This window comes from Saccopteryx leptura, chromosome 6, assembly GCF_036850995.1.
Source record: "Saccopteryx leptura isolate mSacLep1 chromosome 6, mSacLep1_pri_phased_curated, whole genome shotgun sequence".
NCBI lineage: Eukaryota > Metazoa > Chordata > Mammalia > Chiroptera > Emballonuridae > Saccopteryx > Saccopteryx leptura.
Window position 1 is genome coordinate 145,236,734 of NC_089508.1, and position 17,549 is coordinate 145,254,282.

Sequence of the window (17,549 nt, forward strand, 5' to 3'; positions counted from 1 at the left end):
GGCATCCACTCCCTGATTTAACCATCAGATCAATACATATGATGGGTTAGACTCTATCTTGAGACTACCTTTCTTTTAAGCTTCAAACTTGTATTTCCAACTGTTCTTGGGCATTTTTGCTAGGAATTAAACTTGGTATATTTATAATCAAAGGCATTATTTCTGCTTCTCCTCTCCCCGAAATAAAAGAAAGCATCCACACCTCCTTTGCTCCTAATCTTAGCATCACCTACATAGTCAACCAAGTTAGAAACCTGTGGTCACCTGAAACTTCTACATTCTTCATTCCCCTAAACTTATTGATTCTGCATGCCTCTTAAAACCTCTCTTTAGATGAAATTTCATAACCCTGGCATGGACAGAAGATTCACAACTTTCCTGAAAGCAAAACAAAACATTATGGGTCATATACAGAAAGCACCAGGGACTAGAATGACCCCGGCCATGTCAACAGAAACAATACAGGTCAGAAGATAATAGAGCACTGCCTTCAAATTTAAGAAGGTAAACATTTTTCACCAATGTTGAAGCTAAAATAATAATTTTCAGGCATTCAGGTCTTCAAATTGTTTACCTTCCAGTACTATATCTCAGGAAGCTATTGGATGGTATGCTTATAATAAAGAGAGTGAATAAAAAATGGAAAATATGGAGTCCAGGAAAGAGGGTAGCAACATTAGATAGAGGCAAAGGGGTCCTCTGTAATAATGAATAATAGATACTTAGTCACAATAACTTGATATAACAAAAATTGATATGCTTACATTGGAAGAATGGGGGTATGGGAAATGTGTGTGAGGAGTTAGGTGAGATAAGAGAGTAGTCTCCAGAGTTTTAAGTCCTTCTTTTTCTAAGATAGTCAAAGTAATATCCCAGACACAGAAAGCTCAAGAAATAGCTACCTAAACACTGCATTTAGAAATCTGAAGGTAAGCCTGACCCGTGGTGGTGCAGTGGATGAAGTATCTACCTGGAATGCTGAGGTCACCAGTTCGAAACCTTGGACTTTCCTGGTCAATGCACATATGGGAGTTGATGCTTCCTGCTCCCACCTCTCCTCTCTAAAATGAATAATAAAAAAAAAATTTTTTTAATGAATTAAAATAAAGCCTGACTTGGCAGTGGCACAGTGGATAGATTGTAGCTTGGGATGCTGAGCACCCAGGTTCGAAACCCCAAGGTCGCTGGCTTGAGCAAGGAGTAACTCACTCTGCTGGAGCTCCCCAGTCAAGACGCATATGAGAAAGCAATCAATGACAACTAAGGTGCTGCAATGAAGAACTGATGCTTCTCATCTCTCTCCCTTCCTGTCTGTCTGTCCCTCCCTCTCTCTCTTTCCTTCTCTCACTAAAAAAAAAAAAAAAGAAATCTGGAAGTGAGTATCAGAAAAAATAGCTAAATGAGGAGTTGAACAGTTGCTTCTGGGGATGACCCTCAAGGGACTGCTGTTTTTCATTTTAAGTCTTGTAGTAGTACTATTTGACTTTTATGATTATGTATATATAAAACTTTTCTAAAAATTAAAAAGAAATAAAAAGGTACTCTAAAGTGACAACTTTGTGTTATAATCGCATAGGAAAGGCTTTCAGAGCTGAAAGAGCTCTTGAGATCTAGTCTCATTTTTAATTTCCCTAATATAATAAAAAGAACGTCCTGATCCTCTACTCAAATCAGTTCTCCTTTTCTGCAGTTTTATCCTTCCCTATCAATGGTTCCAACAGAAGTTCTAAACATACAACTACACTATAACATTAAAGAAAAACAGTCATGTTTATAGGCATATACACCCTCTCCTCTCCTCTTCCTCTAGATGTCCCACACAAGGGCAGTAAGCATTTAAAATATGTGGCTCCATTCCATATAACACACTTGGGCTATGGGTGAATGAAACATGCCAGGTCCTGTTCTTATGATTCTAAGATTGCATGAAACATTTGTCTAATATGAGGAGAATGGTTTAATTAACCATATGCTGAAATTAAATATAGGAGAAGGGAAGTTATAGTGAAAAGTTTTTTTCTCATAAAAAATAAATAACTTTAAAGGGTCAAAAAATCAACAATAAAAATACTTTGTGATGCCCTGGCCGGTTGGCTCAGCGGTAGAGCGTCGGCCTGGCGTGCGGGGGACCCAGGTTCGATTCCCGGCCAGGGCACATAGGAGAGGCGCCCATTTGCCTCTCCACCCCCCCCCCTTCCTCTCTGTCTCTCTCTTCCCCTTCCGCAGCCAAGGCTCCGTTGGAGCAAAGATGGCCCGGGCGCTGGGGATGGCTCCTTGGCCTCTGCCCCAGGCGCTAGAGTGGCTCTGGTTGCGGCAGAGCAACGCCCGGGAGGGGCAGAGCATCGCCCCCTGGTGGGCAGAGCGTCGCCCCTGATGGGCGTGCCGGGTGGATCCCTGTCAGGCGCATGCGGGAGTCTGTCTGACTGTCTCTCCCCGTTTCCAGTTTAAAAACAAAACAAAAAAAAAAAAACTTTGTGATGGTCACTTAGCTTACTTACATTATTTGGGGCTATATAAACAAACATTTAAGGTTAACTAGTCTATCTGCTCATTTTACAGAAGAGAAAATTGTGGCCTAAAAAGGTTCAGAAACTTGATCAGGACCCCCCAGATAATCTCTATTAATCGGCTGGTGAATATATTTTTTCAAATGACAGTGTTTTAGACTAGAGTTGCCCAGCTTAATTTCAGTATCTCACTTGAAGGTACCCATAAACCCGATACAAGCTATTTACTCACTATAAAAGTACTTATCATGAAGGCCTTTAGTGATCATGTCTAGCCAAGTAGGGAATAAGATATCAAGGAAGAACACGAAAGCATCCTGATTAATCATCCCCTCAATCTTCTTAGGGGCTTTATCAATGGGCCTCTCAATATTACAGCTTTATCTTTGAATGTATCCTAGGGTGCACATATCAACTTTATTTATTTTTGGGGAGTGAGAAAGAGGAATGGCGAGAGAGAAAAGTATCAACTCGTTGTTCTACTTAGCTGTGCACTGATTGCTTTTCCTATGTACCTTGACCAGGGATTGGACTGGTGACCTTGGGCTCAAGCAGAGTCAACAATCCCTAGCTCAAGCCAGCGACCTTGGGCTCAATCTGGCAATCCCGCACTCTGGCAGGGGACCCAGGTTTTGAACCAATGACCTTGAGTTTCAAACCCGCAACGTCAACATTCCAGGTCAATACTTCATTCACAGTAGCACCACAAGTCAGGTGGTCATATCAACTTCTGACAGACCAGTTTGCTACATGCTTTGATTTTCTCACAACAGTAATGTCATTTCACTAACTTTCTGTCATCTTTATGTCCACAACATATAGGGTAGGGCAAAAGTAAATTTACAGTTGTTTGTATGGAAAAGAATACAATAGTTAATTAGTAATACAAAAATAAACTGTTTTGTGTACTCACAAAACCTACTTTTGCCCCACCCTGTACTTAGAGAACTGTGCTTGATTATAATCTTACCATCTGGGACATGCCTTTATTCAGTATGCATTTAGCACTCCGTACTCATGTTTTTTGATAGACTAACTTATGCTTCATACAGGGGAAGAAATGAATCACAGTCATTTTATGGATATGTTGGATCCATCCATCTAGACCGGGGGTCCCCAAACTACGGCCCCTGGGCCGCATGTGGCCCCCTGAAGCCATTTATCCGGCCCCCGCCACACTTCCGGAAGGGGCACCTCTTTCACTGGTGGTCAGAGAGACGAGTACTGTACGTGGTGGTGGCGGCGGCGCTCACGTACAGTACTACTTCCGGTGACATGGGATGCACGCGTCACGGCTCCGGAAGCACATCACATCACTTGTTACGGCTAGCAGTGACAAATATGGAACCGGACATTGACCATCTCATTAGCCAAAAGCAGGTCCATACCTCCCATTGAAATACTGGTCAGTTTGTTGATTTAAATTTACTTGTTCTTTATTTTAAATATTGTATTTGTTCCTGTTTTGTTTTTTTTACTTTAAAATAAGATATGTGCAGTGTGCATAGGGATTTGTTCATAGCTTTCTTTAAAATCTGGCCCTCCAACGGTCTGAAGGACAGTTAACTGGCCCTCTGTGTAAAAAGTTTGGGGACCCCTGGTCTAGACTATAAGCTATTCAGGGAGGGACTGTTTTATCTTACTCTAATGCCACTCTGTAAAGATCATAAAAGCTTTTCTAAAGTAGCATCAATTACACTTGCTGGTACTGTCAATAATATAGAAGGTATCCTTGAATTTCTGTGTTAAGTTTCTATCTTCCCCACAGCTATCCCTCCTGCTCACTGAATGACATTCATATGGTTTATTATACACATATAGGTCCTAGGAATGGATAAGATCAGGAGAAGGGAAAAATCAAAACTAAATTGGAATGTAATGGAAACCAAGCAGGAAAAATATTACCATTATATAGGACCAGGAAAGTAGTCTTACAGTAAGCAAGCTTCCTTTTTTGGTTTGACAATAACAACAATTGCATGTGGAAAAAATATAAACTAATAAATGATAATAATTTTTTTTATTAAAAAGAAACTTAATAGCTGAAACTTGACTAAAAGAATGGGTCATATATTTTATTCTTTTTAATTATATATAGCCTACTGTCAAACCCATCAAATAAACCACCCTTTTCTTTTTTAATATGGTCTTTTCTTTAGTTAATGAAAGAAGGGGAGAAAATGTTAAAGAAGGAGATATAGCAACAAAGGAGGAAAAACATGTATTTTCTTATTCAAATCATAAAACTCATTAAAAGGTAAAAAAGGAAAAATATGACATGAGTAAAACAACCAAATCTTTAAAAGCATTAACAATTTTAAAGTAAGATAGTGGCTTTGATATAACAGCAAGTTCAAGATAGTTCAGTTCATGCCCACAAGAATTTACAACTGGCCTGACCAGGTGGTGGCACAGTGGATAGAGCGTCGGACTGGGATGCAGAGAACGCAGGTTCGAGACCCGAGGTCGCCAGCTTGAGCACGGGCTCATCTGCTTTGAGCAAAGCTCACCAGCTCCAAGGTCGCTGGCTCCAGCAAGGGGTTACTCGGTCTGCTGAGGCCCACGGTCAAGGCACATATGAGAAAGCAATCAATGAACAACTAAGGTGTTGCAACGCGCAATGAAAAACTAATGATTGATGCTTCTCATCTTTCTCTGTCCCTGTCTATCCCTCTCTCTGACTCACTCTCTGTCTCTGTAAAAAAAAAAAAAAGAATTTACAACTGTAAAACATACTTAGCTTGGATTTGGAGAATGTTTTTAGATAGATAGATAGCTCATACTGTTCTGTAAGGAATTGGGAACCAAACACTTTTAAATCCATATAAAAGGCTTCTGTTTTATTCTTAAGAGGCAGGAATTTAGTTAGGGTTACTGGTATATACAACAGTGATTCCACTGTAATTTTCTTTCATACCTTCAATTTCTTCTGAAAAGCACACCAACTATTTTCACTCCCTGGTCCCCATGTTAGCATGACTCATTACTGGCATTAAAGGATAAAGACTTTTTTATTTTTACTCTAACATCTTCAAGGATAGTGAAGTTGGTCTGTAAAAGGAAATGTTAATTCTTTTCAAAGTAAGCCACAGTGATATGGAAACATTTACCCAGGAACAGAGTTGAATTATAAGAAAGAAAATTTAAAAGGACTAGATGGTTCTATTTTCTGGTCCAAATCAAGGTCCTTGTTAAATTCTGCCAATACTTAGGTACATAGAATGGGCTTTTACATTCAGTTTCTGTTATGTTTGTATATACTCTGTTCAGGCAGCATTAAAATTTTTTAAAAGTATACTTTTCAAGAGCAGTTTTATAATTATGTTCATGTTAAAGAATCTTGCAATAATAAATAAACTACTTGAAAAGGTCTTAAAAAACTGTTGTCAGAAACAGAAAAAGGAAAGGAAAGGAGAGGAAAGGAAAGGAAAGGAGGGAGGGAGGAAGGAAAGGAGGAAGGGAGGGAGGGAGGGAGGGAGGGAGGGGAAAGGAAGGAAAGGAAAAAGGAAGGAAGGGGGAGGGGAAAGGGGGAGGGGAGGGAGGGGAGAGGAGGGAAGGGAAGGGAAGGGAAGGGAAGGGAAGGGAAGGGAAGGGAAGGGAAGGGAAGGGAAGGGAAGGGAAGGGAAGGGAAGGGAAAGGAAGGGAAGGGAAGGGAAGATGGGAGAAAGGAAAGGATGTAAAGGAAGAGGGAAAGGACGGAAGGGAGAAAGAATAAAGGTAGGGTCAAGGAATTTGCCCTAATCACTTTTTGTCTTCTTTTTCTTTTTCCTTTTTGTAGGAGAGATATATTACTACTCAATTTCTACTATAAAATGGCAGTCCTAAGAAATCTGTTAATGCAGCATGTTATAGATACATTTCTGCTCTTTTTTTTTATTTTATTTTTATTTATTTATTTTTTTATTTATTTTTTTTTTTACAGAGACAGAGAGTGAGTCAGAGAGGGATAGACAGGGACAGACAGACAGGAATGGAGAGAGAGATGAGAAGCATCAATCATTAGTTTTTCATTGCATGTTGCAACACCTTAGTTGTTCATTGATTGCTTTCTCATATGTGCCTTGACCGTGGGCCTTCAGCAGACCGAGTAACCCCTTGCTTGAGCCAGCGACCTTGGGTCCAAGTTGGTGAGCTTTGTTCAAACCAGATGAGTCTGCACTCAAGCTGGCGACCTCGGGGTCTCGAACCTGGGTCCTTCCGCATCCCAGTCCGACGCTCTATCCACTGCGCCACCTCCTGGTCAGGCACATTTCTGCTCTTGAAGGAATGAGGAGAAGACATTTCCATATGCTGTACAGTCATTAATTAATCAATCACCTTATTTACTGAGAGATAGGAAGGAAGAAGGAGAGAAGCATCAACTCATAGTTGCTTTCACTTTTAGTGGTACAATGAGCTTCTTGCATATTTGACCGGGCCCATGCTAGTGTCCCCTATCTCAGGCCAGCAACCTTGGGCTTTTCATGCCAGCAACCTTTGGGATCAAGCTGGCAAGCATGAGGATCATGTGGAAGATCCGCCATTCAAGCCAGAGACGCCACTCTGAGAAAACAGAGCTCAGAGCCAGCGACCCTGGGGTTTCAAACAGGCAACTTCAGTGTTCCGGGCTGATGCTTTGTCCACTGTACCATCACAGGCCAGGCAGTCCAATCACTTTTAAAATCACACGTACTTTTACCGCTAAATTTTCTGCTAACTATATGTCCACACATTACAAGGTAGGGAAAAAGTAGGTTTACAGTTGTTTGTATGGAAAAAAATACAATTAATAAATAACAATACAGAAGAAAAAACCTCTGTGTTTCACGTACTCACAACTGTAAACCTACTTTTGCTTCACCCTGTATTTAGAGAATTGTGCTTGAGTATAATCTTACCATCTGGAACATTCCTTTATTCACTATGAATTTAGCACTCTCCACAATTTTTGATAGACTAACTCATATAATACAGGGGAGGAAATCAATTACAGCCGCCTACTGCCTGGATATATACAATGATTAAATGGTACATATTTTTCCCATAATGATACTCAGAAGGTATTTATTTATAAAAATAAATATAGTAGCTATCCTGAAAGTCTCCTTTGAGGTCAATCTCCTTGAACATCAGAAGGTTTTCCACTACATGCAAGATCTATTTTTATTATGAAAGCCTTGGAAAATCTTCAAAACTTAAGTTCTCCTTTTGCATGGTAGGGCCCTTTCCCAATTACTCCACACACTAGGACATCAGTTATTGTTAAATAGATTAAAAAAGACAGATCAGGCAGGTCCTTAACCTGACTGACTCAGTTCTGAGCGTAAATTAGGTGTTATGGGACGTGAGCAGTCTTGGATCATTAGGGTCATATCACTGCACTGAAGTACAGGTAATTTACTAACTCTTGGCAAAATTGGAGTTGGTGGTTAAAACTTATGGAGAGTTTATACTGAGAGAGTGTTAATACCTGCCTTTAGAATGCCAGCTTTCCAATTCGGGGCTGACTAAATTAAATAAACATTTGTATTTATGCTTTATTTCTACTAATACGTTTTGAAAAAAATGTTTCCCTTAAAGAACCATCAAGGGCAAGACAAATTATATGGAAAACACTCTATTTCCTCCTATTTAAACACACACACACAAAACATTGGTTTTCTACTCAATTTTCAAGTATAAAATAACTTTCTGAAACATTTCTTGAGCACTGTCAGCCTTATTAATATCCTTATTCTTTAGAAATCGTGAATATATTTTTTCAAAGTATTGATTCTAAAGAGAAAGGAAGGGAAAGAGCGAAAGACTGATTTGTTGTTTCACTTATTTATGCTTTCATTGGTTCATTCTGTGTGTATCCTGACTTGGGATCAAACCTGTGTACCCTGACTGAGAATTAAGCCTGCAACCTTGATATATGGGAATGACACTCTAACTAAATGAGCTACCCAGCCAGGTCCATCTATGAATATTTTTGAATGGTACTCCATACAAGGCATTGTGCTGGCTAAATTCTTCAAAATCTTATATATTTATGTAATTTTTTGGTTCTTGCCTTAGTAAATTTGACTGGTAGAGGTCAAGGGAACAAAGCCAAGGATATATTTCCTTTAGAAATGAAACTTTGGCCCTGGCCGGTTGGCTCAGTGGTAGAGTGTTGGGCTGGCGTGCGGGGGACCTGGGTTCGATTCCCGGCCAGGGCACATAGGAGAAGCACCCATTTGCTTCTCCACCCCCCACCCCCTCCTTCCTCTCTGTCTCTCTCTTCCCCTCCCGCAGCCAAGGCTCCATTGGAGCAAAGATGGCCCGGGCACTGGGGATGGCTCCTTGGCCTCTGCCCCAAGCGCTAGAGTGGCTCTGGTCGCAGCAAAGCGACGCACCAGAGGGGCAGAGCATCGCCCCCTGGTGGGCAGAGCATCGCCCCTGGTGGGCGTGCCGGGTGGATCCCGGGTGGATCCCGGTCGGGCGCATGCGGGAGTCTGTCTGACTGTCTCTCCCCGTTTCCAGCTTCAGAAAAATACAAAAAAAAAAAAAAAAAAATTAAAAAAAAAAGAAATGAAACTTTGATCTTCTCAAGGTCATTAATAACATTTAAAATAACAACTTTGGGTAAATAAAATATATTCATAAAATACTATACACCTTGCAGGAACCAAGCAGGACCAACTCAAACAGGTAAAATCTGCTTTTACCTCAACACTGATTCACTTTGAAAATAGCTCTGCAGTCTACACCTCAAACACAGAAGCTGGCATCCTTGTTACCAGATTGTAAACACAATGCCAATATTAACAAATTCATTTTCTCAAACATCTGAATTGTCTGTTAAAGAAATAGAGTTTCTTTATGTTAATCTTAAAGTAATATTGAGTGTAGAGCATTATATCTCTTTGTGAAGTTAAAGCACAAAATACTCCGGATTTGGAATTATTGAAAGGTGAAGGACAGAAACTAAACTGGCCAGAGTTGAGAGGTGCAGATGGCACACAAACTTTCCTGTGTCTTTTATATCTGTACCACCCTGCTTACAACATGAGAAAAGGATCGTTGGCAGATATGAAAAAGCAAAGATTTTGAAATAATTTTTTTTTTAGCTAATTAAAGGTATTTTGAAAATAGTCTCTTCTATTCTTCAGAAAGATTAGGAGCAATATTTTGTGGACAAACCAAAAAACCAAACAAAGAACAGTTTCTTTTCTGAAATGTCTAATATAGAGTCTATATTACTAAATTTATTTTTATACAAATATTAAAACCTGATTATGTTAAAAATCTTCTGGAATTGCAGAAGAGCCAACAGTACCAAGTATTACAAGATTTTTAATTTTGGGCTATACTATACTTACCAAATAATACACTAGAAGAGGAGTTTATTTTTTAATTTACTGCCTCTAAACCATTTTCAGATTTACTTTTTCACTTAAAATAAGTAGAAAACTGACTAAAAATTTTTATATCACATGAAATATCCTATTGATTTGTTTTTTTTTTTACATAATTAGCTTTTATCTTCAGACTTTCAACCTCAAATTCAAATACACTTTGATAAAGTATACTCTATCCAAACAATATAAAAGGATAATCAATTTGAAAGTTATAGTACAAAGAACTTCTATTATACCAAGGCCTATTTTAAAAAATCTAAATTTGGGACCTGGCAAAGTGGCTCAGTTGGTTAGAACATTGCCCTGATACACCAAGGATACAGGTTCAATCCCTCGTGAGGACAAATACAATATCAGCCAATGAATATACAACTAACTGGAACAACAAATCGATGTCTCTCTCTCTAAAATCAATCAACAAATTAAAATATTTTTTAATCTAAATTTATAAATGGCGCCTGACCAGGCGGTGGCGCAGTGGATAGAGCGTCAGACTGGGATACGGAAGGCCCAGGTTCGAGACCCCAGGATAGCCAGCTTGAGCGCGGGCTCATCTGGTTTGAGCAAAAATTCACCAGCTTGGACCCAAGGTCGCTGGCTCAAGCAAGGGATTACTCGGTCTGCCGAAGGCCCACGGTCAGGGCACATATGAGAAAGCAATCAATGAACAACTAAGGTGTCGCAATGTGCAACGAAAAACTAATGATTGATGCTTCTCATCTCTCCGTTCCTGTCTGTCTGTCCCTGTCTATCCCTCACTCTGACTCTCTTTCTGTCTCTGTAAAAAAATAAAATAAAATAAATTTATAAATGGCATAAAGTAGGTCCTTGATTTAGTCACTGAACATTCTCCAATTTACCTCTAACACAATGTAATAAAAGAAACTTAAAATTCGAGAGGGTCCATGCATTGATCATTATTTTAACTCTGGCTGGCTGAGAGGTTCTCCAGTGTCTGAACAACATTAAGGAATATCTGTTATATGCAGAAATGGTGCTTGGGGTCAAGTCACAAACATTTATACAGTTTACTGGGATGACACTGGACTGGGGGATATCTATATACTTTTCTGTGCTAAACGGCTGCAGGCGATAATAATTTGCTTGACTAAGAAGAAGAAATTACTATTGGAACTATTAAAAATGGGGGAAAATGTAGAAGAAATAGCTGCCATCAGGGGAATGAAATTAGAATGCTCTACCCCAAGTCGTCATCGCAATGTATTTTGGAAAAGGATATTCAAATTCTCAGCTGACATCCAAATTTTTCTTACTTTATGCCCACCCATCTCTTTCAAGGAATGCTTTCCTTATATCTGGCAGATAGGAAATATTAGGGCTTGAGATTAGCAATATACTTTCTTATAATTAAAACCTTCTCCCGATCATCACTTCTCTCAAAGGAGATATAATGTATTTGAAGAATGTGATTTATTTTCCAATAATGTGTTTAAAAGAAACTTTTCAGGAACATAGCTCTTTCGCTCAGGTAGGAACACCTGTATTTACAACACAGATCTGAAAACCTAAATGTTTTTCTGTATAACACAGCATGTTTCTCTTGGCTGAAACAATGTTTTATCTTTGTATTTGAGCAGGATTTTATAAATAGGTTGCTTGTGGTATTTTAGCCAGAAGAACATTTAGCCATTAGATTTGTTTTAGGGAAAACAGTAACGTGTAACAGCATAAAATATGCTCTTTCTACTTTGACACATGCACACTAACTTACCATCTGAAGTCTTCTTTAATTCAGTTTTCAGTTTTTTCTGTTCTTCTACCAGTTTTTTACTTTCTGCTTCCAAATTGTGTTCTGCTTCCTTGTTAGAGCCTTTCAAGAGCTATCAGAAAAGAGAATTATATAAGTGAGCTTATTGCAATAGTCAGACACTCTTCCAGGACATGGTCTGAGTAACGTATTTAAAATTATTGGTCTTTATTTCATTATTTGTCTATTTTAGTTTTTTTATAATTTATTTTTAAGCATTTTAATTTTATTTATTTACTTACTTTGTGACAGAGACAGAGAGAGGGACAGACAGACAGGGAGGGAGATGAGAAGCATCAATTCTTCATTGTGGCACCTTAGTTGTTTGTTGATTGCTTTCTCTTATGTACCTTGACCAGGGGCGGGGGGACTACAGAAGACTGAGTGACCCCCCTGCTCGAGCCAGCGACCTTGGGCTCAAGTTGGTGACCTTGGGGTCTCAAACCTGGGTCCTCTGCTCTATCCACTGCGCCACTACCCGGTTAGACAGTATTTTATAATTTTCTACAACATAATTTTGCTAACAGAAACTTGGTATCTGGCAAACATACAATAAATTTCTCCTCACAACGGCTGAAATCAGCCCTGGCCAGTGAACGTTTGGGGTTCCATTCCCTGTCAGGGCAAACATGAGAAGTGACTATCTGTTTCTCTTCCCCTCCCTCCCCTTCTCTCTCTTCCCCTCTTACAGCCAGTGGCTTGATTGGTTTAAGCGATGGCCAAGTGCTAAGGATAGCTTGGTTGGTCGGAGTGTAGGCCTCAGGCACTGAGGATAGCTTGGTTGATTCGAGCATTGGCCCCAGATGGGGGTTGCCAGATGGATCCTGGTCAGGGCACATGCAAGAGTCTGTCTTTCTATCTCTATCTCCCCTCCTCTCACTTAAAACAAAACAAAACAATGGCTAAAATCTCTGAAATAAAATAAATTAAAAAGTTTCTGGTTGGGCTATGACTAAAATTGTATTTTCAAAAGTATTTACATAAATAATATGCATGTCTTTTTACTAATTAAGTGTGTCAAGCAAATCTAAGACCAGACAATTCTGAGGATATGAATTGGAGGGCCATTATCTTCTAGTTGCAGAGTTCTAAACTCAGACTATTTCTATAAAGATGAACTTAGAAGAGGAGAACATAATGTCTGTTGTAGAGGTGGGTGAGTAGAAAATGAAAGGGCCATCACTACTGGAAAATTCTATCTAACCTGGAAAATTCTATCTAACTTTCAGTGACTAGCCTCCAAATTAATTTTATTCAGTTAATCTTTTACAATGCTCTTCATATTTTAAAATCTATTCTGGTCCTGGCTGGGTAGCTCAATTGGTTAGAGCATTGTTCAGATATGCCAAGGATGTAGATTCAATCCCTGATTGGCACATGCAAGAATCAAGCAATGAAAAAAAAGAATCAAACATGAATACATAAATGAGTAGAAAAATGAGCCATGTTTCTCTCTCTCCCCCCCTTCCTGTCTTTTTCTAGAATCAGTCAATAAAAAAAATTTTTTTTAATCTATTCTGGTTTTTTAAATGTTTATTTTTCTAGTTTATACTTTCTAGGCAAGAAAAATTAAAATCTGAATAGTAAAATATTTGGCAAAAATAAAAACAGAATGGAGTAAAAATGTCATAATGTGTACGTGTGGATGAAACTATCATTGTTAACAAAATTAAGAAGTTGACATTATAAAGAAATTTTAAGAAATTCAAGTTACAAGAAAGGCAAATTAATGTTTGAAAAATAAAATATGTACACAGTTTGAAAAACAGAATAATATAAACTGGCACAAGTTATTTGACTGAAGTGCTGCAACTTGACACTGATAGCTTTTATTGGTGAAAAAGCAACACAGGCCTGACCTGTGGTGGCGCAGTGGATAAAGCGTTGACCTGGAATGCTGAGGTTGTTGGTTCAAAACCCTGGGCTTGCCCGGTCAAGGCACATATGGGAGTTGAAGCTTCCTGCTCCTCCCCCCTTCTCTCTCTCTCTCTCTCTCAATCTCTCTCTCTCTCCTCTAAAATGAATAAATAAATAAATAATAAAAAAATAAAAAAGCAACACAGGACAACTTAAAACAGATTCGCTATGAAAGAATTTCTATAGCAGATAGTTCCTCCTTTTCTAAGCTGGCATATGTAACAAACAAAATGTTCGACAGCGCACTGACTATAGGCAAATATTTTACAATAGTAGGTGTTATAAGGGATAAAAATGTCAGAGAAATATGATCTCCGCTCTGAGGTAAAAGCAGTCTAGTGAGAAGGCTGGGACGAGCACACGAGCTGCAGCGCAGTATCAAACAGACAGTGCTGCTGGGACATGAAGCTCTGAGCAATTCATTATATAATCCCAAGAGGGTTTTTTAGGAGATGAGAAGACTGATGTACATATTACAACTGAAAAAGCCTTATACTTTTAAACATTAAAAAAAAATTTCTCTATGAATTTGTTGCCCACTTCAAATTCAAACAACCCCTGCTGTTGCTTCATGGCATTTGGTTCTCAGAGTCCCCAGTGATTATCCAAACTGGAAGGGAATCAATGAGCTGCAGGAATGTTTATACTGACTGCTTGAATTATTAAGCCATTTACTTGAAGAAGTTGGATTTGCGCTGGTCTTGTAAATAAACTTTTATTATTGCACCTGTAAACTTGTCCAAATTTATTATGTGCAACTTGATGCTGGGGAAAGACCACAGGTCCTGGAGTACGAAATTCAATAGCTACCAGCTCTAGTCATGCACATGTTCACTTTCCCACCTACCTCATCCCATGGTGGTAAGTACCTGGTAGAAAAATTAGTAACAATTAAAGCTCTGTCACTGCTGTTATTTAAAGCAATTAAAAGTTAACTGGTCTTTCATAATTATTATTATTATTATTTTGTATTTTTCTGAAGTGAGAAGGAGGGAGCAGCAGACAGACTCCCGCATGCACCTGACCAGGATCCACCCGGCATGCCCACCAGGGGGCGATGCTCTGCCCATCTGAGGAGTTGCTCAGCTGCAACCTGAGCCATTCTAGCGCCTGAGGCAGAGGCCATGGAGCCATCCTCAGCACCTGGGCCAACTTTGCTCCCATGAAGCCATGGCTGCTGGAGGGGAAGAGAGAGATAGAAAGGAGAGGGGGAAGGGTGGAGAAGCAGATGGGCACTTCTAATATGTACCCTGACCGGGAATTGAACCCGGGACACTTCCACATGCCAGGCCAACGCTCTACGGCAAGATCATAATTATTTCTTTTAATTAACTGAATATCAGAACACAAAAGGGTCTTGGGCATCATCTGCAAGTGATAAGCTAAATACAAATGAAGGGATAATACGCCATGGTTAAGAGTGTGAACTCTAGACTCAAACTGCCTAGATTAAATCTTAGTTCTGTCACTTATCTGAAGTCACTTAGCTGAATGATTTTGTGCAAGTCACTTAATATTTTTGTGCCTCCATTTTCTTATGTATAAAATGCAGATAATAAAGTATCAACCGCATGGGGTTGTTGCAAGAATTAAGAGTTAATACCTTACTGTGAAGCATTTGAAGTGATACCTGACAGAGTATGAGCTATTATTTATGACCTTAGGGCCCAGAACATATGAGGTGATTTGCCCGAGGTCACAAAACTAATTACTGGTAGAGACCGGACTGGCACCCAAGTCTCTTGCATCTCAGGGTAATATACTTTCCTTTAGATAATGTGTCTCTGATAGAGATTGAAGAGGTATTTTAGCAATTTTATCCCTCCTTAACCAGTATTTCAAAACCTACAAGAAACCCTGGCCGGTTGGCTCAGCGGTAGAGCGTCGGCCTGGCGTGCGGGGGACCCGGGTTCGATTCCCGGCCAAGGCACACAGGAGAAGCGCCCATTTGCTTCTCCACCCCTCCGCCGTGCTTTCCTCTCTGTCTCTCTCTTCCCCTCCCGCAGCCAGGGCTCCATTGGAGCAAAGATGGCCCGGGCGCTGGGGATGGCTCTGTGGCCTCTGCCTCAGGCGCTAGAGTAGCTCTGGTCGCAACATGGCGAAACCCAGGATGGGCAGAGCATCGCCCCTGGTGGGCGTGCCGGGTGCATCCCGGTCAGGCGCATGCGGGAGTCTGTCTGACTGTCTCTCCCTGTTTCCAGCTTCAGAAAAATGAAAAAAAAAAAAAAAAAAAAACCTACACGAATAAAGTATCTTGAAATAACAGTCATCTTTGATATTCTGACTTACGGCCCTCATTAATCAATACTTGCACTTGACAGTATTTATATCTCTATTTATGTCCGGCTTACAGACTTTCTCCCCACTGTGTACTGGCTTTAGCCCAGCATCTCTGTGCACCTCGGACGATCCAGGACCACTGAATGGGTCAGAGATATGCAGGAAGCAGGGAACCAGTACAGTGTGGAACCAAAGGGCAGGAAAACAAAAAACGGAAGCAATTGTGGGGGAATCAAAGAATCAGTAGTCATGAAATAAACTTCTTTGCAATAGTAACTGGTTCTGAAAATAATTTAAAAACCGTTTTGAGGAAGAGACTTTTTATGAAGGACAAGATTAATTTAAACACATTAATTATGATATATAGGAGAAAAATAATTAGTAGTAGAACGTTACAAAAACATATTCCATTTTCTTAGAGCTGAAGAGTAGGAAGACAATAAATAAAGAATAAGAGGGGGCCCTGGCCGGTTGGCTCAGCGGTAGAGCGTCGGCCTAGCGTGCGGAGGACCCGGGTTCGATTCCTGGCCAGGGCACATAGGAGAAGCGCCCATTTGCTTCTCCACCCCTCCGCCGCGTTTTCCTCTCTGTCTCTCTCTTCCCCTCCCGCAGCCAAGGCTCCATTGGAGCAAAGATGGCCCGGGCGCTGGGGATGGCTCTGTGGCCTCTGCCTCAGGCGCTAGAGTGGCTCTGGTCGCAATATGGCGACGCCCAGGATGGGCAGAGCATCGCCCCCTGGTGGGCAGAGCATCGCCCCATGGTGGGCGTGCCGGGTGGATCCCGGTCGGGCGCATGCGGGAGTCTGTCTGACTGCCTCTCCCTGTTTCCAGCTTCAGAAAAATGAAAAAAAAAAAAAAAAAAAAAAAAAGAATAAGAGGGAAAAAAGCAGTGTTCTACTAGGAGTTACAACTCATTAATCTGACATGATAGGCATAAAGTTAAATCAAGCAGGCATATGGTTAGTACACAAAGGCAAGGTTATATGCTTAGAAGCTAGCCCTCACATGAATCAATGCTTCAGGGTTTTGTTTCTTTTTTATCATTGGGAAAGGAGATCAAAGGACAGAAAATAAAGCAAATGATACTAAGGTGCAAAATGAGGCCGATTCTGTTGCTGAAACATTCCTCCAAAAAAGCAAAAACGACTTATTGCTGGCTTTTAAATTTACAAATACCAATAGCTTGATTTCCCAACTTATATTTACTACAAAGGGTAATTTACGTGACATCTGTAAGTCAATACCTTTTCAAAGCAACAAAACAAAGTAAAAAATAAACTGATGCTTATTCTCTAAAGATTCCTTAAAGTATCTAAGAAACATTTTTGAATTGTTTCTATATAAATACCTTTTTGTTGTAATGAAAATAACATACATCAAAATAAGTAAAACAGGGTTTTGAGTAGATGACAATGATACTACAGCACAAGGCAGAATATTTTGAGTTTTGCCTTATTTAGTAAGTTTTAAAAAAACTTTAAATTGTATTATATAATAGCTAACTCATTTAGAATTGATGAAAGGTGGTGCTTATAGTTTCTTCTTTAAGAGGTTGGGCTTTAGGACATGGATAAGGATTGAATTCTCTATTGTTGGACTCACACTTTTTACATAAATATAATGTGGTGTAACATATAACTGACTGCACTTCATTATTTATAATAGAGAAATAAGCTTATTGCATTGTTTTAGAAATGCTTTCTTTCAAGAAAAT

General features: G+C 39.7%; 1 protein-coding gene and 1 non-coding gene across 2 annotated transcripts in view; both read right to left on the reverse strand.

Annotated features, from left to right (window-relative positions):
• Positions 1-17,549, reverse strand: part of BCAP29 (B cell receptor associated protein 29) — a 69,100-nt gene that overhangs the window by 27,546 nt on the left and 24,005 nt on the right. Inside the window, exon 6 of the mRNA XM_066342444.1 lies at positions 11,604-11,712. Coding sequence (XP_066198541.1) covers positions 11,604-11,712 — 109 coding nt within the window. The remainder of the gene's footprint in view (positions 1-11,603; positions 11,713-17,549) is intronic.
• Positions 6,278-6,373, reverse strand: LOC136377996 (small nucleolar RNA U109). Its single transcript, XR_010746587.1, has one exon. It is a non-coding gene; the product is annotated as a small nucleolar RNA U109 (small nucleolar RNA).